The 21,058-nt window shown below is 31.8% G+C and overlaps 4 protein-coding genes across 10 annotated transcripts in view; 1 reads left to right on the plus strand and 3 right to left on the minus strand.

The window, feature by feature from the left end:
- The window catches only part of LOC123684580 (adenylate cyclase type 9), a 42,503-nt gene extending 40,797 nt beyond the window's left edge, over positions 1 to 1,706 (minus strand). For 3 of the 4 annotated variants that reach the window (XM_045623888.1, XM_045623886.1, XM_045623885.1), the window contains exons 1-2: positions 1,250 to 1,705; positions 841 to 1,196 (exon numbers count right to left, since the gene is read on the minus strand). In XM_045623888.1, coding sequence (XP_045479844.1) covers positions 841 to 1,136 — 296 coding nt within the window. In that variant the 5' untranslated portion in view covers positions 1,137 to 1,196; positions 1,250 to 1,705. Of the gene's footprint in view, positions 1 to 840; positions 1,197 to 1,249 lie in introns of all 4 variants that reach the window. The other variant, XM_045623887.1, reaches the window with a different exon arrangement.
- Positions 1,707 to 1,976: 270 nt separating this feature from the next.
- LOC123684583 (bestrophin-2) lies at positions 1,977 to 13,873 on the plus strand. 4 transcript variants are annotated; one of them, XM_045623894.1, is made up of 12 exons: positions 1,977 to 2,329; positions 4,259 to 4,369; positions 4,423 to 4,594; positions 4,910 to 5,112; positions 5,215 to 5,383; positions 5,486 to 5,710; positions 5,999 to 6,311; positions 6,507 to 6,676; positions 6,850 to 6,962; positions 7,646 to 7,816; positions 7,883 to 7,954; positions 11,954 to 12,036. In XM_045623894.1, exons 1-11 carry the CDS (start codon positions 2,259 to 2,261, stop codon positions 7,920 to 7,922), a joined length of 1,758 nt encoding a protein of 585 aa, XP_045479850.1. In that variant the 5' UTR covers positions 1,977 to 2,258; the 3' UTR covers positions 7,923 to 7,954; positions 11,954 to 12,036. The 4 variants fall into 4 exon arrangements, with proteins under 4 accessions (XP_045479850.1, XP_045479849.1, XP_045479848.1 ...); XM_045623893.1 differs by having other exon boundaries at positions 1,978 to 2,329; positions 7,883 to 7,927; positions 11,954 to 13,873; XM_045623892.1 differs by lacking the exon at positions 7,883 to 7,954 and having other exon boundaries at positions 1,978 to 2,329; positions 11,954 to 13,873.
- A 314-nt stretch (positions 13,874 to 14,187) lies between these two features.
- Positions 14,188 to 14,973, minus strand: LOC123684584 (39S ribosomal protein L22, mitochondrial). The gene is made up of 2 exons (XM_045623896.1): positions 14,705 to 14,973; positions 14,188 to 14,649 (listed from the first exon to the last, which is right to left on the minus strand). The coding sequence occupies exons 1-2, from the start codon at positions 14,879 to 14,881 to the stop codon at positions 14,215 to 14,217; spliced, it is 612 nt and encodes a 203-aa protein (XP_045479852.1). The 5' UTR covers positions 14,882 to 14,973; the 3' UTR covers positions 14,188 to 14,214.
- Positions 14,974 to 15,230: 257 nt separating this feature from the next.
- LOC123684474 overlaps positions 15,231 to 21,058 on the minus strand; it is a 39,494-nt gene continuing 33,666 nt past the window's right edge. Inside the window, exons 9-12 of the mRNA XM_045623756.1 lie at positions 18,194 to 18,452; positions 17,276 to 17,760; positions 16,702 to 17,023; positions 15,231 to 15,934 (exon numbers count right to left, since the gene is read on the minus strand). Of these exons, the coding sequence (XP_045479712.1) occupies positions 15,494 to 15,934; positions 16,702 to 17,023; positions 17,276 to 17,760; positions 18,194 to 18,452 (1,507 nt within the window). The 3' untranslated portion in view covers positions 15,231 to 15,493. The remainder of the gene's footprint in view (positions 15,935 to 16,701; positions 17,024 to 17,275; positions 17,761 to 18,193; positions 18,453 to 21,058) is intronic.

Consider the following 21,058-nt stretch of genomic DNA (forward strand, 5'->3'; position numbering starts at 1 on the left):
GGAAAATCATTATATTTAATTAAAAGCATACATTACACACGACCGGTAGTTCATTTTCAGAGACCGCATTGAATAATTGCAAGCATTTCCACTATTCAGACAGGGCGTGATTTGTTCAATGGGTAAATTTCTAACGCATTTTGATCTATATGTAGGTTTAGTTTATTGTAAATGAGTAGTTTCCACTTGCTGTACCGCGTTACAAACAATTAAAAAAATAGCATTCAACAATTAAATTTCAATAATTTCAATCAAGACTTAATATTAGAAGTTTGGCCATGAAGAATTCAATTATTATTTATTACTTGAATTTGAAGAACAGATCTATTAATAAATCATCACTAAATTTTTGGAGAGTTAATAAATATTCCTTAAAGTAACAAACAACTATTTATATGATGCATTGAAAGTTCAACATTAGTGATTGATCTCATTTATCATATTTCATTAACTGTAGGTTTGTTAGTAGATATTTGACTAGGACTTTCATGAACAAATAAAAATAACTATTTTTTTCTGGAATAATCTAAGCAAATGATTCATTTTCATTATAATGTTCAGATTATGACCTATAAATTTGAGAAGATAAATTTCTATGATATGTGGGGTGCTTTTTATTAATACATTACATTCCAATCAACCAAGTTCCTTTAATGAATTCAAAAATCTTTTATTTTAGTTCAGAATACTTTCTGCATTGTTTTTCAAAGAATAAACCAGTATTGTCATATGGTCATCAAATATATCAATGTTCAGAGCAATTTTCTGCCAAGGTGTTCGAATTATTTTGACTTGAATATTTCTTATATCAAATTTGTTATATTTATTCTGATCACTCACCTGAATTTGAATATCCAATGTCGATAAGAACTCCTTTTGTATTGTTCTTCTAAAATATCAGAGTCAAAAGAAGGATCCCACCATGATTTTTGAGAGGCCCTTTCGAAAGGTATGGGAAAAAATCTACCCCAACAACCAGAACGTTGAGATACTTCAGCCAAATATGTTTGAAGAGTAGGATCAAGGCTCAGCTGTTGATGATCCTCATCCACAACTTCTGAAGGATGATCTTCATGAATTGTTTGTGTATCAGACTTGCTGAAACTAACTGAAGAACCCCTCTTGTCAAACCTCATTTCACCTGAATTTTTGAAATCCTTCAGGTGTTATAGAGGACAAACTTCATATTGAGATTTCTGAAATATATAATTCTTTTAAATCAGATATGAGAAAAATTAATTGTGCTCACCTGTTTCGTCTCTTATCATTCGTAGCGTCTACATTTCAAAAAAGTGAGTTATTGGAAGTTAGAGCATATTCATCATAATCTAAACCAAACAAACCAGTAGTATGTGTCAACAAAAATGTTTGCACTGTCCTCTTTTCTGATTTATTGAAGTACTTCATTATTAATTAATTGAATGATACTATTTAATTCCACAGTAATATAAAAAATTGTTTCATTTTCTATCCATAAGAGAACATTCTCTGCACTCGAAGATATTAAATAGCAATCAAAATAACGTTCAAAATTTTCAAATTATAACCTCATCTTCAAAGTAGTAGGCACTAAAATTCACGATCAACACATCAACATTGGTTGGTGGTTGCGCACACTGCAAACTAATAAGTAACTTGCGGGAATGGGAACTGAAAACTCGATGGAAAATAGAGGAAAATCTGACATACGACAAATGATAACGCATGCTATTTGAAATTTGATTGCACTCAAACAGGTGACTTTGACAGTTCAGAAGTGATGTGTTCCAAGACATTGAGAATGATATTTAGTTCATATTTTTTCATTATGTGTTTGAATTTTCCGAAGAACAATTTTGATCATTTTTATTCTGAGATATCAATGAGGGTTAGAAATGTGATGTCACGAAGAATTGCTGAATTTAATGCTATGATTGAATAAAATGTTTATAATTTACCAAATTTCTATGAATTGTATGGAGTCATAGAGTGTTTGTTTATTTGTTGTCAGTCGTTCTACTTGTCAAAACTACACAAAATTCAAATGTTGTCATGTCTTAATTTTATTTCATCTTTCACTCAATGATTGTTTAAACTGTGATGAATCACAAAGCTTTCTTAGATTCGATGAGAGTTAATTTAGTTAAGCTCTAAATATAGAAAACATGTGTGATTTTAATTGAAAAAGTAAATTTTTCATTCATAACCTCGATTTCATAGTATCATTATTGTGCCTTTTTTCGTTTTCATGAAGTAATAAAATTCTCTGTATAAATAAAATGACCGTAACATATACAGCAGAAGTTGCTACAGTGAGAGGGCTCGGATGTTTCTTACAATTATTGAAGAGGTAGGTGCTAACTGAGCATTTTGCCAACTTTGAGTATTAATGAGTGTATATTGCCAAATAATTGTGGATATTTCAAGTTTTTAACAAGAACGAATTTGTATTCATACATCTAACAAAATAGTTATTGTCCTTAAAATAATTGTGTAAATGTGAAGCAATTGCGCCCACATCATTCAAAATTGAGGGGAGATATGTAACTGGTTTATGGTTATCTATTTGGTAACCAGACTCTGTTATGGATATAGGAAAAAATGGACAAATATGATATAGAACTAGTTGCATCAATAATCTAAAAAAACGTTCATGAATAAATTTGTAATTCATTAACGAATTAATTAATATAGGAGCTTATCCATTTACCTGTATTATTTGTATATCATTCTCACTTTGCAAAATTGTTGACTTTGATATTCTTGAAAGATAAAAGCGTATCAAAATGCAAATAAAATCTGATTTTTTTTATTCTCAAGGTACTTCAACAATTTCAAGAATATAATTATTTTCCTAGAAATGCTTAATTTCCTCGTTCAAGTTAATAGAACATCACAAAGTAATGAAATATTTGATTGAAAATGACAAAATTACCGACTACTGATATCAAGTCAGGAAGTTTCGTGCGATTGTTCAAATTTTTATTCATGTAATTTTTTCACGGAATTTCGCACGTAGATTTTTGCGTCAATGTACTAAATTCAATATTATTATGATTTATTATTATAAAAAACACAAATCTGATTGTAAACATAGAATGACGACTTCATAATACATATTGCCAAAATATTTCTTTGGAACAATTTTCTTGAGGAATCAAAAAACAAGTCCGTAGCCAGAAAAAAAAATCCGTTGACTCTATAGAAAAATATTGCGGAGTTTGCGATCAATTAAAATAAAAAAATTATAATAAAATAGAAAAAGTTGAGACTATTTTCGGTGAAATTAGAATCCTGTATTTCGGATAAAATTTCATCGGACATCAATTTAACTAAAAAGTTAAATTTTCTATGGTTTTGGCATGGGCGTAGTCAGGGAGAGGGTTAGGGGGTTTAAACTATTTCGATTGAAATCTATTTGTTTATCGAAATTCAGGTACACTCGACACTATGCTCTACGCTTTGAAAATTCCGTCCTTGTTGCCCTTCTTTAGATCAATTTGATTTCGCTCATTAACGAACTTAACCGCGATATTCAGACCCTGGATCTACCCTGAAAATTGTCTCTAGCACATTCAGTTCGAGAAATATCGTGTACAAGGCGAACTGCCAGAATCTCGATTTTGATCTGTAATTATTCATTATATGAGTCAAACCCTATAATTTATTAACATTTTTTCATGGGACAAGCGCTAAAAATAAAAAGAAAAATGGTTCCTCGCAAATTAGAAACATGTAATCAACATCAAAATTTTATAACTAGAAATGAATATTACAAAAAAGTCTATAATGTGTAATATATTCGTGTATGACTTTTTTGAACACAATTCCTTGATTTTCAACTTTTAAAATTCTTGGGTTCGATTTTCAAGCCAGGCTAATCCATACGGTGTATATTTCGCATTCTTTTTGAATTTTACGAATCGTATTCTACGAATTTCCAAATAAAACTTGGAGCACCAGACTTTTTGTTCAATTTTTACTGCACACAATTCAAATAATGCACCTGAGCTCTCATAATTTATGTAATATCAGGGTCGAATTTACGTGGTGATTTTTTTTCATTTATTGACTTGATATCAATGGATTGTAATGCTGGATAAATCTTACACGAAATTTTTCATTTTTTTTTCTACTAACTATTCCAAACTTTTCTATAGAAATTATATTATTTCTTAATGTTGTCTCCTTTACAATATTCACTGGTTACATCTATGAGCCTGAAGAACAATTATATTCTGTTCTGGGAAATGGAAATCTGTATTTGTTTTCATTTCAGATGGAAGGGAAGTATTTACAAATTAGTATGGATGGACCTAGCAGTATATTTAACTCTTTATTATTGCCTTAACGGCTTGTACAGATTTGTTTTGGACGAGGATGGCAAGGAGTGAGTAGATTCTTTATACATTAATATTTTCAATTGAATCCCAATTTTTTCAGATTATTCCAAGCTATAGTACAATATTGCAAAATATATATTGATCTTATACCGTTGTCTTTTGTATTAGGTTTTTATGTATCAATTGTTATGACTAGATGGTGGGGACAGTATACTACTATTCCTTTTCCTGACAATTTAGCAGTATATGTTAGTACAACAGTTCATGGTCAGGTAATATATTGAATTTTCTTGAAAAGTCGAAAAAAATCATTGTTATTCTTCCTTCAAATATTTTTGTAGAATAAAAATGAGCTTCTGAAAGGCATCAGACAGCTGAGAAAATTTGATTGATAATATTAAACATTGTTGAAGATAATTTTTTCGGAGTAAATTTATTATTTACTCCTTAGGAATCATAATATTAATGGAAATATCATTTTATCATGTGCGAATGAAATATAAAAAAAAACGCTATGAGCTATGGAGATGATAATATAGTCCTTGAGGTTTAGAAAAGGCGGGATTTTAAAAATTCAATCATTCTAGGATGAAAGAGGTAGGGTGATGAGACGAACCATAATGAGATATGTTTGTACTTGCATCACAATGACCTTTACCATGATTTCACCAAAAGTAAAAAAAAGATTTCCTACTTTGGATTATTTTATTGATGCAGGTCTACTTCAGCAGAATGAAAAAGAAATCATAGAGGATTTGAATAAAAAATCACCCGCCTACTCAAAACAATGGTAACTAGATTAATGTAAAATTGTTGTTTTGTTGTTTGATGGTATTAATTCTTTTTTGATGGTATTAATTCTTTGTTTGATAGCATTGAATTTTGTTTTTAGGTTACCAATTGTTTGGGCTGCAAGTATTATAACAAGAGCTAGAAAAGAAGGTAGGATAAGGGATGATTTTGCAGTTAAGACAATCATTGATGAATTGAATAAGATTCGAGGACAGTGTGGAATGTTGCTCAATTATGACCATATAAGTGTACCTCTTGTATATACTCAGGTAAATAAATCATAATACAAAGAGTTCATCAAAAATCACCTTATTTAAGTTTTATTAATGAACCAGAAAATATTTCAAATAATTTCTTTTAACTTTTTTTAGGTAGTAACAATAGCTGTATATAGTTACTTTTTAACTACTCTAATGGGTCACCAATGGATTGACGACGGTAATAATTACACATTTGATGTATATATGCCAATTTTCACACTTCTGCAGTTTTTCTTTTATATGGGTTGGTTGAAAGTAGCAGAATCTCTGATAAACCCTTTCGGGGAAGATGATGATGACTTTGAAGTCAACTGGATGGTAGATAGAAACATGCAAGTATGTATATTATCAAAAATACAAGATTTCAAACATAATTCTAGGCCACTTAAAAAAATTACCCAAATAAACTGTGTTGCTCTAGAGAAAATTCTAAGAACTTCTATTTTTTTAATATCTTCCACACTCTCTTTTGACAAAGACCTGAAATATGGAATAAAACAAAATTCTTTCGCATCATGTTCACATTCTATTTTGTACCTTTATGAGTTTAATGAACACTTATAGAAAACTAAGGAATAAAGATACAATAAAATATATTTGATCAAAATTATGGATTGATTTCAGGTTTCCTATCTAATAGTAGATGAAATGCACCATGAGCACCCCCAACTTTTGAAGGATCAATACTGGGATCAAATGGCCCCAGTAGAATTACCTTACACTGCTAACACCATAAGGGAGACTCATCCTTTGCCTTCTACGGCTAACATAGCCACTAAAGTGGACACGATAGATTTGACACCTTCTTCCATAAAAATTGACGATTTTCAGAGTAACGACATGAATTCAGGCCCAATCACATTTACAGCTACTGGGAACAGAAATTTTTCATCTTCTATGAGATCTAGGGGTGGCTCCTTTTCCACCTCTGTACCAGGTGAGTTGGGTTAGGTTACCTGTTATTTTATAAATAGACACTATCCTTGTAAATTAGACTTTTATGAACAATATACAGTAATTAAAAAAAGAGAAAGTTTTTTGAGAAATATTTATGTGAATTGAAAATATTCACTCTATATCAATTAATTTCTTATTATTTGTGGTGAAAGTTGACATTATTGTATAATTTCAGATGGAAGTATGACAAGAGTAAACTCTGTAAGTAGTATGCTGAAGAGGTTTTTCAGTAGAGATGAGAGTAAACCTGACAATAGACCTGATAGTCGAATGGGATCTACTCAAGAATTAATCAATCTTACTCAAAAGCCAAAACCCAAATTGGCACCAGATGTTATTGAGGAGGTAGGTGAAAATTTTAAATATTTGAAAAATTATTTTTGTCAAAAATTTGTTGTTTCATTCGTCCTCCCAATTATAAAAAGAGATTAGCTTATAAATACCAGAATTACCTCATTTGTTGAACATTCCTCATTTACCAAGATTACTTTAATGATATAATCAATTGTTCATTTCAGGTGGATGAACAACTTACGATTACTTCTCAAAGGAGTGTCAAAGAATCTCGTCCAAGTGTAATTGGACATTTTTCTTCACCTTCCGACCCTATTGATATACCTTCATCCTACAGGTAGGGTTCAATCCTAATTCGACCATTTCTTCCATAAAATTTTTGATATTAACCTATACATATATATATATAATCTATATATTATAGTTAGTTAGAATTTTTTTGGACTTTGATTTATCAGCACAAAAACTATAAAGACTTCAGGAAAATTAAAAAATAGGCAAACCATTCGAAATTCTAGAACCCTTATAATAAACATGGCCAGCCCAGCTGCCATAATATTATCTGACAGTAAATATCAAGATAGGTAAATATTTAAAGGTTATGAGACTGACAATCGATGCCATGTTAGAGAACATAGGGTGATGTCAGTTTGACAGAAATTATTTTGGCGTCTGATTACAGAAAGGGGTAGGATAGCAATCGACCATAATGGTTCTTCTGCATTGAAGAGGAGGTGAAAATCATAATTTTGATATGAAATTCTAGGAATTCGACATGCAAAAGTCATATCCATCAGAATTCAATATAAGTTTGAGATTTCAACTGAAAATTACCATCAAGTTAATATAAATTCAATAATGCAAATGTAATTAAGGGAATACATTGGAAATTTATTTGTGATGATTAAAATTTCTTCATATTTTTGGAATCGGTTTTGCCACAGAAATGAAAAATCTGCTCACTACTATCATAATGAAAATTTACTTATAGCAAGTATTCATTAATTATTTCACTAACAGGAGTGGTGAAACAAGGGGAAGTCAATCACCACTTTCGAAATCTGCACCGGTGGCTGGCGAAGAAGACGAGCATGACCATATAAGTATTGGTGGATCAGAAACTGATCCATCAGATAACGACGACGAATTTGTTAAACTCAAGAAGAAACGTAGTGAAGAGCGAATCAATAGGTATGTTAGAAAATAATAATCATTATTCATCATTGACATCTTCTTCATATCATATGAATTTTACAGGTTAGAAATGTTTGCTCGTTTCTTTAAGAAGCTTAGTTGAAGCAGGTTACATTTTTTTGATATTTTATATATGTACGTGGCGTTTTGTTTGGAGCATGGAATTTGGATACTAATTGTATAAACTCATAACCTTATAATATTTTTATTTTAACATTCAGTCTTCTCTAGTCAAAACTGTCTGGTCTGACAAGTCATGACAGCATGGAGTGACGTTATAACTTTTTGATTGATAATAATAACTTGATCTATATATTTTTGTGACATGTTAATCACATGAAGAATTATGGTACATAAAATTCTCATATAATTTACCAAGACAGATACAAAAATGACGTGAAGTCAGGATTTTCTAAGCCCTCATTCATTAATGCGCCAATCGAGCCCTTGGAGTGCAATTTCACTTGAAGCTTGCAATTTTTATTGTATATGATTCACTTACACTTTCAAACATCAACGTCATCCAAGACCACTCTTATGCCCGCCACCCACGAAGCGTTTCTTCCAGCGTTTGGTAGCTAGCGTCGAAGAGATTCCAGTCAGACAGCTCGGGACACGGCCGTACGACTGTAAATCAGAGTATGAATTGACTGCCCGACTGGAATCTCTTCGACGCTAGCTACCAAACGCTGGAAGAAACGCTTCGTGAGTGGCGGGCATTACTGATATTTCAGCAAAATGATAACACGCTCTTCTTCAGAAAAAAGTGCATGAAAACTTACTCTTTCTGAAGTCGTGGCCGCTGGATTAAAAAGGTCTTTCAATTCAAATTCAATAAACGTTTTGATAAGTGTCGTAGCAGTAGCTTCCTAATGTGGGCTGCATGTTAGTAAGGGGTTGTCCATTAATCACGTGATCTTTTTTTAGCATTATTTAACCCCCCCTCCCCCATTGGTGATAAGTAGTGAGGTTTAAGACCACCCCCCCTCCCCCTTCTCAACATCACGTGTATTTTTAGTACCTACAACGAATCTTAAAATTTTTTGAATATTATCTTAATTTAAATACAGGTATAAACTATAATCTTTCTTCTGAAATTAAGGACCATAATAAAAATGTCTACACTAGGTTGCCAGTTTTTTTTGATTGCCATAACAATAATAATAAACGAAGAGTGTAATCATAGGAAAAACATGTATTGTACTAGTACATGAATGTATTAAATGTAGTCAAGGTCACTACACGCCGCGCCGTGCCGCTTAATATTTGTTTAAAAATCGCGCGTTTGACGAAAAAATAAATACACGTGATATCTTACTACACCCCCCCTCCCACTTGTGATATTTTCGTGATTTTTATCAAACCCCTCCCCCCCCCCCCTTTCAAGCCTCACGTGATTAATGGACAACCCCTATTCAATTTAATAAAGGTTATCTAGGGTGAGGGCAAAGATTAAGGAGAGAAAGATAGGAAACGCCGTACTAACCCTAGTGCTAAATGGCGACCCACTTTTAGGCTCGTAGTTTACATCTAAAGGAACAGGTGGCGCTGAAATCATCTAACGAAAAAGAAATCTATATCTGGCGCGAATTTCAAATCTTCACAGTATTCCACATTCACTAGTAGCTTCTATTTTTTATACCATATTATAATATATTTTTTTATACGGGGAGACAGAGTTTTTTATCTGTTCTCTTGTATCATACGCTGAAATGTATGATGCCCCGTTACATTTCCTTTGCTAGTACTGAGATTCATCGACACATATTATGCTTGATTGTTTGAAATTAATAATTGTTATTGCTCTTTCTCGAAAGAATATGTATATCGGGTGTCCCAAGGTGAGTGGCCTATTAGATTATTATGGAAACTATTGATGGTAAAGATTTCAAATTTTGTGGATAGATATTTGGCCATGTAAGGTACATTTTTGAAATAATTTCACATTTCCAGTGTTGCCGGATGTACGACAATTTGGCAACAACTTTGTTATTTTAAATGGGACATCCGGTATTTCTATTTTTTTTATGATACTCCATAACATATTAAATCTATTCACTCCTACTTTTCCATCCCTATCTTTAACGGTTTTCGAGTTATTAATTATTTTTCGAAATTTTAGATCAAATTGGCGTATTACAAAAATGACTCTAGTTCGCTCAATATTTGAGATTTAAGTCAGAAATTTTGCAAGTCGCTAGATATTGATCTGATCTGTGTCACTGCTTTTGAATTATGGTTGTCAATAATACAGGACGGACCAAAAAAATCATCATTTGCCAAGTTACAAAATTGTAAAAAAGTCTATTTTTTCAAATTAGACACCTAGTATATTTTTCAATTTTTGGAATCAGTACAACACACTCTACAATTTTTCTATTCACGTCCCTATACCTATCTCAACTGGAGTCCGAGTTATATGCGTTATATGTGTATATCTTTCTTGAGCCATTATTTATAGAAAAACCTCGGAACAAAACACCTGTTAGGCAATAATTGTTTATTTTGACACTTATGGATTGAACTGATTCATTGATTTATCCATCTATGAACGACATAGAGAAAATAACAATACAAAAGAAATTAACTTATTGAATCAATGTGAAATCTAATAAACGCATATAACTCGGAATCCAGTTGAGATAGGTATAGGGACGTGAATAGAAAAAATGTAGAGTGTGTTGTACTGATTCCAAAAATTGAAAAATATACTAGGTGTCTAATTTGAAAAAATAGACTTTTTTACAATTTTGTAACTTGGCAAATGATGATTTTTTTTGGTCCGTCCTGTATTATTGACAACCATAATTCAAAAGCAGTGACACAGATCAGATCAATATCTAGCGACTTGCAAAATTTCTGACTTAAATCTCAAATATTGAGCGAACTAGAGTCATTTTTGTAATACGCCAATTTGATCTAAAATTTCGAAAAATAATTAATAACTCGAAAACCGTTAAAGATAGGGATGGAAAAGTAGGAGTGAATAGATTTAATATGTTATGGAGTATCATAAAAAAAATAGAAATACCGGATGTCCCATTTAAAATAACAAAGTTGTTGCCAAATTGTCGTACATCCGGCAACACTGGAAATGTGAAATTATTTCAAAAATGTACCTTACATGGCCAAATATCTATCCACAAAATTTGAAATCTTTACCATCAATAGTTTCCATAATAATCTAATAGGCCACTCACCTTGGGACACCCGATATATATATATATATTATAAAATTAACATATTAAGAGATTATTTAAATAAAAATGCTTTGTCAAATTAGTGGAATTTTTAATTCAATTGAATAAACATAATAAAATGTACAGAAGAATATATACATAAAAATAAGTAATAATCTTAAATGTGAATCATTATTCATTGCATACATTTCTTAGTTTTTGATTTTTTGTATTAACTTTTTTTATTTTATTTTGATTTTCAAACCGAACACCCCAAAGACAACGTGTAGTCATAAACATCTTGAGGAAATGGCCAGAGGCTTCTGGTGTACACACATCAAATGAAATTTCATTTTTTCCTCTGACTATTTCCACTAGATGTTCGAGCAGGTTAATACCATACAATATGAACCACGACTCATCTTGACAAGAACAGCAAATTAATATTAATCTTTGATAAACAGGTTCAATAACACGTGTGCTTAATAACCACAACACTAATCTTTGCACAGCACGTTCACAAACAAAAATATAACCCTAATCTTTGATTTAACTCAAAAGCAAAGATTAGGTTAGATTAGATTAATCTAATCTTATATAGTTTATAAATAGCCTCCGTAATAATGTTTTAACCAATTTAGTTCACAACTGACGCACCAGATGTCGCTGGCGTCGTCTGGGTCGCTTCGTTTCCTATCTTTCTCTCCCTAATCTTTGGGTGAGGGTAAGCACTTGGTTAATGTCAGTCACTTGGACTGCCTATTCAATTTAAGGTTATCTTTTCAGTTTAGGACTACCAAAAAAAATCCAAATATTTTTGTAACAGGAATTATTGCATGCTGGGATAAAACCGATCATAATAATCCTAATTAAGTATTTGATCTTTGTTGCATTGTTTGAAGAACTGCTCTGTGTTGTGTGAAATATTCATTAAGATTATGATTTGTACTTTCAGATTGAAACTTAATCTTGCCAGGTCAGTGAGTGTATGTGGACAAGGAGAAAGTGATATTCTCCTTTATCCAACATCACCGGATACTCCAGTCTCTTCGCTTAACATTTGAAGGTTTATGGTTGATAGTAAAGATTGATTTTTCTTCAAGATTGTAGAATTTTGATGGAATAATTTTTTTGGTTTTTCCGCCCTGAAGCAGACTAAATCATTTTTCTTTCTAATGGTATTCAATTTATTGATTGTCTACTTCATTGGAAATATGGATTTTTTTTCTCCATCCTGACACCTATCCAAAGATTCTTCAATGATATTTCAATGGATTTATTTTGATCATTAGCTTCAAGATAGCTAATATATTTTTTTTGTTTTTATTTTAGTTGAATAATCAATAGTGCCTTCATTAAAAGTATTTTGCGATCTTGAGAAGAATAATTTTAAGAAATTCCGGAGGTTGAAATATTAATAATAATAAAAGATGATGAATATGTAATTAAATCTTTGTCGTTTATAGGTTACCACTGATATGATTCCAGTTATTTTTATTGAAATTACCACTTTTTTCAACAAAAATTAGTTTAATCCAATTGGTTATGCTTCTTCCAATATATTAGCTAGTAGTTAGAAATTGATTTGATGGTATTCACTTGTATTTAAATGCGAATAATTTTCTTTTTCGAACCATCTTAACAAGAAGTACAATTTTACAACTTATTTATATATTTATTAATTGGATAGTTTGTCATTTATACTAATATTACCACTGAAAACCCTCTTGAGTTTACAAAATAATCTCTTCGTGTTAATTTGAAAAATATTCTACTTATTGAACAATAGATATAATATTTTATGTATACATTACCATTATTATATAAGTTTTGTAATTGTATTTTCATAAATTAAACGTAAATTGAATTTAATTCTGCAGTATTTTGAAAAATTGTTGAAATGTCAATTATGATCAATTGAAAATATTTCTGTTTATTTTCATTCAAGTCTTCAATTAATTCTAATTTCAGTTGTGATATATTGCTATTTTTATTATAGCCTAATCTAATCAAAATAAAATATAACATAGACATATTAATTCCATAAGTTTATGATTATATGTTTATTTCACACTTTTTTTTTATTATTTTATTTAGCCAGTTAAACATTTTTCTTAATTTTTGAATTTAAGAAGATTTAGCATATACTTATTTTTGAAGAAAGTTCATTTTATGATAATACAAAACTTCTAACATATCTGACAATAAAAATAATAAGGTTATAATTGATTTGAAATCATGCACGAAATGAATTATGTATTATTCTATTTTAACAAATGATTTATTCAATTCTCATGATATAATTAAGCAATAACTACTTTTTAGATTCATTGCAATATCTTTTCAATATTTGAATTCCATAAACAACATTATTTCAATATATGGTGCTTTTTTATTATTATTATTAAACAATAATAGAATAGTTTCATTTCAGTTGATAATGATTTATGATATTTATTTTAAAAGACAATAAATTGTACATGTTCAGTGCCATTAAACTTACTTTTTCCTAGTAATTCAAAAATTAAGGGTTCAAGAGAATAGCATTATAAAAAAGTACAAAGTTGACAGTATTGTAGATTATAATCCAGAAGTAATTTTTTTGATCTCACAAGCATTGATAACATAATAAATCTTCATTACTTCTGAAATAATGCTCTAAATATTAGTTACTATCAAACTGTCTATGAAATTGTAAGTTTCATGGTATTATATCTTCAATTAATATTAGTAAAACTAGATTTAATTTCATTGCAATGTGTGATATTTTTACAAGTAGTTTTACTCAAATTTGAGCTAATAAACTGTTCTATAATGAAGAAAAATTTTATTTTCCAAATTGTTGAGCATAAGACACCTTTTTTTAAATCATGTCAAAATATTCAGTGAAGTATTGAGCACCTAAATGGATATTTTGAAACAAATTGTTTTTAACTAAATTACAAGGATGGTACTAAATAGCATATTTTTTGTACTATCCAATACCTTAGGTCTATTGAAATGTTGATCAATATCCAAGTAAACATAAATAAAATAGCTCAACTGAAAAAAGAATCTGGTATGACCTACAGTTACAATTAGAAATGGAATTTTCTGACTTCATTTTTAATGTTATTGAATCTGTCGACTATAATTCATTGATTAGGAAATGTTCCATAAATAATTTTTTGTATATAAGAAAACAAAGAATATCCTTTATTTTTATTTTATACAATTTTATAATGAGCCATTTATCTTCCTACTCCTCATTTCTTCTACCCAATCTTCCAACATTTCATGAGGTTTTCTTTCCATAGTTTGGTAGTACTCCTTAGGAGGTTCACCTTCCTCCAATCTTATAAAATAATGACAATGCATGTAACGAACTTCTCCTGCCCTCTGTCTAGCGTGTCTTCTCATTCCTTTTATAACTATTCCTTTACCAACAAACGATTCTGCAACCCATAAATTGGAAGGAAATTCAACATTATGTTCTTTCACAGCTAATTCCTTGGCTTCTTCTATTACTTCACGAACATCTTTAGCACCTTTTTGAGATAAAAACTTGAGTTGCTCAACAGCTTTATCAACGCTCATTCCTCTCACTAGGCAAGCTATATACCACATCTTTTTTGGGCTGTATTTTATATTTGTTCTTTGATGACAAACGAACTGAAAATTGCAACATAAGTGAATTGTGATTTATTTTAATAAAGAATATTTTTACAGCAGGTCTCCTTTCCTCATCTGGAGTTTGTGGAGGATAGACAACTTTATTATATTCTAACCAATGTTTGGGTTCATGAAACTTTCCTTTGGCAGCTAATGTAGGGGTAACATGTAGACATCTGATTTGAATCTTGTGAATTGAATTCAAAAGAGATCCTAATTTTATCGTACTCATTATGAATGAGGTCTGAATTGTTTCTTTGGAAATAAATCAAGTTTATTTTGAATTGTACCTCAGATGATATTTTAAGGTTAGATTAGAATGCATTTCTGTGGTTTATGCTCACAGAATAGTATCGTTGAAGTCCGTTTTTCTTTCTACAAAGAATAATGGGATCAAATGTATACCTAGTCATAGATTAATCGATATTGATGGAATGGGATATAGCTCCAAGACTAATAAAATAGTGGAATACTGGTTTGAGAATCGATTTTTCTTGATAAATAATTAGGCATTAGGTGTTTTTTGAAATTTGTTCTGCCGAGGTACGAAATACTTATAAAAAAAATTATGTTATTGAACATTGTACTATTTATTTATTTCTTCACAGTATAAACAGCTTACATAACACTATAATATAAATGAAAGATATACGAAACAACCAATAAAATAACAAAATATAGGTAATGTTAACGTTAAACTTATGACAAAACTTTTCTATAACAATAATCAATAACGGAATGCAAAGAATAACTAGAGCATAATAAATACATTTTCTACTACGAAATTAATAGCACCAACTTTTGTAAAATGTAGTAAATATTCCAGTTTTATTTTGGTGCGAAATCACTGGGAACTTTTTAGAGAATTTAGAGTCTTGGCGATATGTCTGATCGTGTGTGGAGGAACGGCTTCAAGTAGAGCTTTCTGGAAATTAGGATACGATATCATCTGTTTTAGTAAGGCCTTAGCGTGCTTCCTTGTCTCTAAACTGCCTTCTGTTAGAGCATTGGCTCCTGCCAATATAGCTCTATCTCTCACGTCTTTGCCAAGAGAGAACAATTTTTCTGTGCCATGCATCCTGAACAGCAACTCCAAAAGTCTTGTGGTTGTACTACGAACGATGGCATTTTGGTGCGTCGTACCTTTAGAGGTCAAAACGAGGACGACCTTTGCAGGATGTATTTTTTCTGTCATCACGTTTAAAGCGTTATTCGCATCTTCTCGAAGAAACTTGTTAGTGTCCGCTGTTCGGTGAAGAAGTGGACCAACAATTTCCTCGAGCTCCTAGAAGTGATAAAACATACATATTACCTAATTAACAATTCAATAAAGCTAGATCTAAGATGCCTAAAATACAGGTATGTTCATTGATTGGCTTGTAGTGACTCTGTATGCCCTAGAGGTGGCGTTGCTGGTTTCACGTCACCCTCTATCGAGGCATCGGTGGATTCATAAAGAATCCCCGAATTTGTGCAGACTCACCTCTCCACCATGGTGTGAGAAGGTGTGTCTTGGTCAGAGATCATTGGATAGCCCAACTGATGTGTCCACCAGCGATTCTATAGAACCTGCTGGTTCTATAGAAATAATTAACCAATCATCATTTAGAAATTTTCATTTGTTTTGTCAAAAGTAGTTTATAATTGTTTTAACCTCAAAACGGCATTGACAGAAAGATAGAGGGCACATCAGTGTTTTAGACATCTTAGCTAGTTCATAATGACTGCAAGTGGAAGTATCGAATACAAATCGGTTTCTGGATTGTTATCCCTGAATGTTTGACATTATAGTATCAGGTTTGAGTTATATATTCAGTAGAAATATAACTGTTGGCTTTTCAGTAATTAGGTGGGAGTTAATTTCTCACTGAATGGGTTGAGCATGAACTACGAAGAGAACAAAAATGTATATGTGAACCTAAGAAATACAGAGAACTACTCGGTTAAGTTTCTTGGTTTATATGTATGGGGTTTCTCGTCTTACATGATGTGTTCATCTTAACCATCATGATATTTAACATACTACTTCGAACTCTAAGATTTTTTCCTTACCGCTTCCAAACCTTTCTGGGGGCAAGATATAAACATCTCTTTGGAGGCCTGACAAGCAGCCCTTGCCACCTGAGACCTCAGATTCTTGATCTGGTTGGAAAGCGACAAACATATCGTATGCATATGCGGCTCCATGATCTCATTGTTCGTCTTGGCAAGTTTTCCCAAATTCCTCAAACCCGACATCACCACTTCCCATTCAGGACTGGCCATCTGCTGGAGGATATTTCGCAAAACGTCCGATTTTGATTTGGAACTACCTCGAGCGCTGTCTGTCTTTGATTTGGCTGCAGGCTTTTTAGGAACTGGCACTTGACTGTATCTAGAAATAGAACATGCATATTATTTAATTTACAGTTCATACATTAAAAGGTTTTGCTGTGTATTTGATGTGATTGCCAGGGAATTATCTACTATGAGCTGTTCCCCTACGGCAAAACTGTTAACTCAGAACTGTACTGTCAACAATTGGACCGTCTGAAGGAAGCAATCGCCCAGAAGCGGCCAGCTTTGGCCTCGATATCAGTGAGTATATTTACTTCCGTTATCTACTTCTGGAGCGAAAAACACAAACCTTTTGGAGAGTCTCCTCACAAGAGTCGGCTCTGGAGGCACGTCTTCTTCTTCTTCTTGTATCAATGTTCCTGGCAAGGGTATCGTGATGTTGATATTCGTGTTGTTGCAGATATGTGTTGGTCCTGTTAGAACCTTTTCCTCTACCTCAGTCGTGATATTGTTGTTTGATATGTCTTTTATCAACGGAGCCGAGTTGATATTCTTCCTGTCAACGATTATTGGCAAACTCTTCTCCAAGTTCACTTCGGACTTGGACCACTTTCTGTTTTCAACAATAGGCCTAGTGGTTTCCAGATCGAACTCACTTAAGCTGGGATAAGAAGCATTTCTGTCAACTTCATCAAGCCCTTCATGAGAGACGTGGTGCTTTGGTTGATCCTCGGTATGAATATCTTGTGAGGCTGGGTTATCTTCTTGCTTTGTCTGGATTGGTTCAGTTTCTATCTTCTCCGTTTTAGGTTCTAGTGGAATGCTGTTGATTACCTGTAAGGAAAAAAAAATGAGAAACCCTAAACTGGTAAACGCACTAGCTAAACTTGTTAAAAAAACCCTGAGCAGAGCTTATAGACGTTTTGTACATCTACCTCAAAATGGAATTTTCTTATTCGAAATTGAAATTTATTACGAAATAACTTTCAGATATTGTAGATTCACAATTTGTGGAAAAAATGGGCATGGAATTAGCTGAACACATAATGTGCAATTTGAGAACTGGCCAACCTAAGAAGCACACTTCCAGGCAGGCCAGTTTCAAATTCTCACAATTTGATAGCTCTCATGGAAAATCCTCAGATTTAGCAATTTGGTAGAACTAAGACGATCGCTTTGGTAATGTTGGGCAGAATATAGAGTAAAAATTTAAACTGGTCGCAGTTGAGTTTCTATCCATGTCATCTAGTTATTTAACTTCATTTACCTCGATGTATTCTACAGCTTCTTCTCCAGGTGGTTCATCAGTACTAGTTTGGGTCTCGATTGCATCATTATTGGAACTTCCGATCCTCTGGGGACTTTCCAAAGGAGTGACAGCCTTGATGACAGATTCCGGTCTTTGTATAGGACTAGCAGCTGCACTTTGTCTTTCGGCATGTGGTGGTGTGAAGTACCCAGAAGATTCTGACCCAGATGACTGCCTTTGGATACTTCTAAGAGATGAAGGGCTTTCATGAGGAGCTCTGAAAAAAAAGGAGAAAAATATGAAAAATGGCATGGTAGAGAATGAGCTTTTTTTTATTTTAATGTGTTAATTAAATCATATTGGATACCCTCTAGGTATACCACAGGGTTCGGTTTGGCGCTCTTTAAATTTACACAACTCACATGAATAAAGACCGAATGTTACTCACTTTGTCTCTTTCTCAGGATATATCGATGTTTGTGAAATAGGCGTGGCAATTTTTGTGACATCTCCAATTTTGGATTTTCTTTTTAAACACGAACATAGATTGAAAATGTTTGGAAATTTGAAATTGGTGTCTTCTCTTAGTCCCCAGAGATTTTCTATATTTGAATTCTTCATTGTTTCTTATCATGTCGTTTGGTTTTTTTTTCAACGGTGTTTTTGTAGTTGCACTAATTCACTGTTAAACTTTACTATTTGCACGGAAAATTTCGTGTCGAACATTTATTTTTGTTACTAATAACTTTTAAGGACTATGTGAAGAGTAATACCTACTTCAATCTAGAAAAAATGTGTTGTATGTGAAATTGTATTCTATTTATTATTTCCCGACAAATTATCGCAATTGCACTTTGAGATATTCAACCTATTCTTGATAATTTCGATTTTGCTCAATGACATTGGTACCCTTTTTTTTTATGATGAGCTTGTTTGAATTTTAGGAGAGGGCAATTATATTTGAAGCGATCAAAAGTGGCATCAAAAGTTGACGTAAATTATAGTACCTACTAATAAAAGATGAACTTTCTGAATTCCATCATGGTTAATATAGAAAAATGTTGAATTATATCAACATTTTCTACACTAACACTATATTTCAGATTTCATTGAAAATTTGTGTTTATATACCTAAAATACATTATTGAAGTGGATTACCAAAAGATCTACGACATGAAAAGTTGCGAGGTGGAAAAAAAACACGGAAAGGAGAAAAACACAGCATCTAAAGGCGAACATTGTGAAAAAAATCTTATAAATTTCATTGCCTGTCTAAAATATTCAAGAAACTATGCCGCATATTTGCCTTGTGAATATTTCATCTAAACGAATCAATACCTTTTTACATTTATAAATGAAAAACACCTAGAAAACGTGGAGATCATTATTATTGTGATCAATTCGAAACTGATGCAGAATTTTCCTAAAAATTATCTACTTTATTACTCTGATTTGAATATTCACGTTGTGTGGGTTGAAAAACCCTTATATTCTGGACATTCTGACCCCTTGCGAGATCGATTCTCGGAAGCTGACCTCTGTCTGACCTCAAGTGTCAGAATTTAACCTTCCACTGACCTATTCCACGAAGTATTTTCGATTCTTGCTAATAAGATCTCAATCACGTTACTGACGTAACCTTTTCAGTTTTTTGTGAAGTGAAACAGCATTTTGCCATTCATGGAGACTGACAGGGTAATAATGAGTTCTTAAATTGTATTGAGGAATATTATGTTCGGCTGAGCGATGAAAGGAATAGAAATAGAAGGTTTTTGGTTTGATTTTGATTGAATGATCGAAACAAAGATGTAAATTTTACAATTGTATTATGTTTGAAGTCAATTACTCGCTAAAAAAAAGTGAAGAAAGGACTTACGCGAAGTCAGGATATTGATTGCGCTATTCAAATTCTTATACATGTAATTTTTCACCAAATTTCGCATGAAATTGGGAAAAATGATGATACAAGTGCAGTTTTTATTCGAAAAATAAAAATTTATCAAAAAGAAATACATCTCAATTCAGCAAAATAAACAATGCGAAATAAAAAACATGGTTGTAAGTAAAAACGAGAAAAGAAAAAAAATACTCAAGAAAGAGATGCTCCAGATCAAAAAACGAAAAAAGAAGCCATCTAAAAGAAAAATATTTTATAAAGACACGATAGATGCAATTTCAATTTGGATAATTGGATCATTGAAGAAATCTAGCTTAGTTAGAGCCTTATTAGGTGGATTTGGATTTCAAGTCTCTAGGACTTTCAATTAGAAAGTTTTCATGTTTGCGGGCATGAAAATGATACATTTCTAGATGACATAGTACCAAATTATGATCGATCTACGATAGCTGAATTATTTGATGGATTTGATCCTTAGCTGAATTATGTTCAGAAGAAGTTGATAAAGAGTAGCAATACTACTCATATATTATGAATATCTACTTATTTTAGAAGGATAATGGTTGATTGAAATTTTTATGATTCAATTTATGAACTTTTCATGTTGGAATGATGAGCTTCTTCGAGAGATAATTTGTTGAGCCAATTCATTCTCATTAGGCCACGTTTCTACAGTTTGAAAATGGGGTAATTTCATTCAGTATAGTTTTCTCAGAACATTATTAAATTTTCATGGTGATTCAATCGATACAACATGGTGAACCAAATAACGAATTTCCAATGAAGAGGCTTTTATCTAACGATGAACTACCTACAATTATTTTGTTAGGAAACTAGCGGTTCATCTGACTCATTAACCACGAAGTTAGAATTTTTTTAATAATGTTTTATTATCAGTCGATTATAAAAATACTATTCACTCAGGAATTTAGCATTTACGTCATATAATTTAAAATTTTTGAAAATAATGAGAAATATTTTTAACC

This window comes from Harmonia axyridis, chromosome 7 (genome assembly GCF_914767665.1).
Source record: "Harmonia axyridis chromosome 7, icHarAxyr1.1, whole genome shotgun sequence".
NCBI lineage: Eukaryota > Metazoa > Arthropoda > Insecta > Coleoptera > Coccinellidae > Harmonia > Harmonia axyridis.

Excerpts from the sequence above, each read along its gene's own strand:
- LOC123684583 (XM_045623892.1), top strand. The coding sequence starts at position 2,259 with ATGACCGTAACATATACAGCAGAAGTTGCTACAGTGAGAGGGCTCGGA. Across the intron at positions 4,370-4,422 it reads TTGGACGAGGATGGCAAGGA|ATTATTCCAAGCTATAGTAC; the intron begins GTGAGTAGATTC and ends CAATTTTTTCAG. Across the intron at positions 5,711-5,998 it reads TGGTAGATAGAAACATGCAA|GTTTCCTATCTAATAGTAGA; the intron begins GTATGTATATTA and ends GATTGATTTCAG.
- LOC123684584 (XM_045623896.1), bottom strand. The coding sequence starts at position 14,881 with ATGAGTACGATAAAATTAGGATCTCTTTTGAATTCAATTCACAAGATT. Across the intron at positions 14,650-14,704 it reads ATGAGGAAAGGAGACCTGCT|TTCGTTTGTCATCAAAGAAC; the intron begins GTAAAAATATTC and ends TGCAATTTTCAG.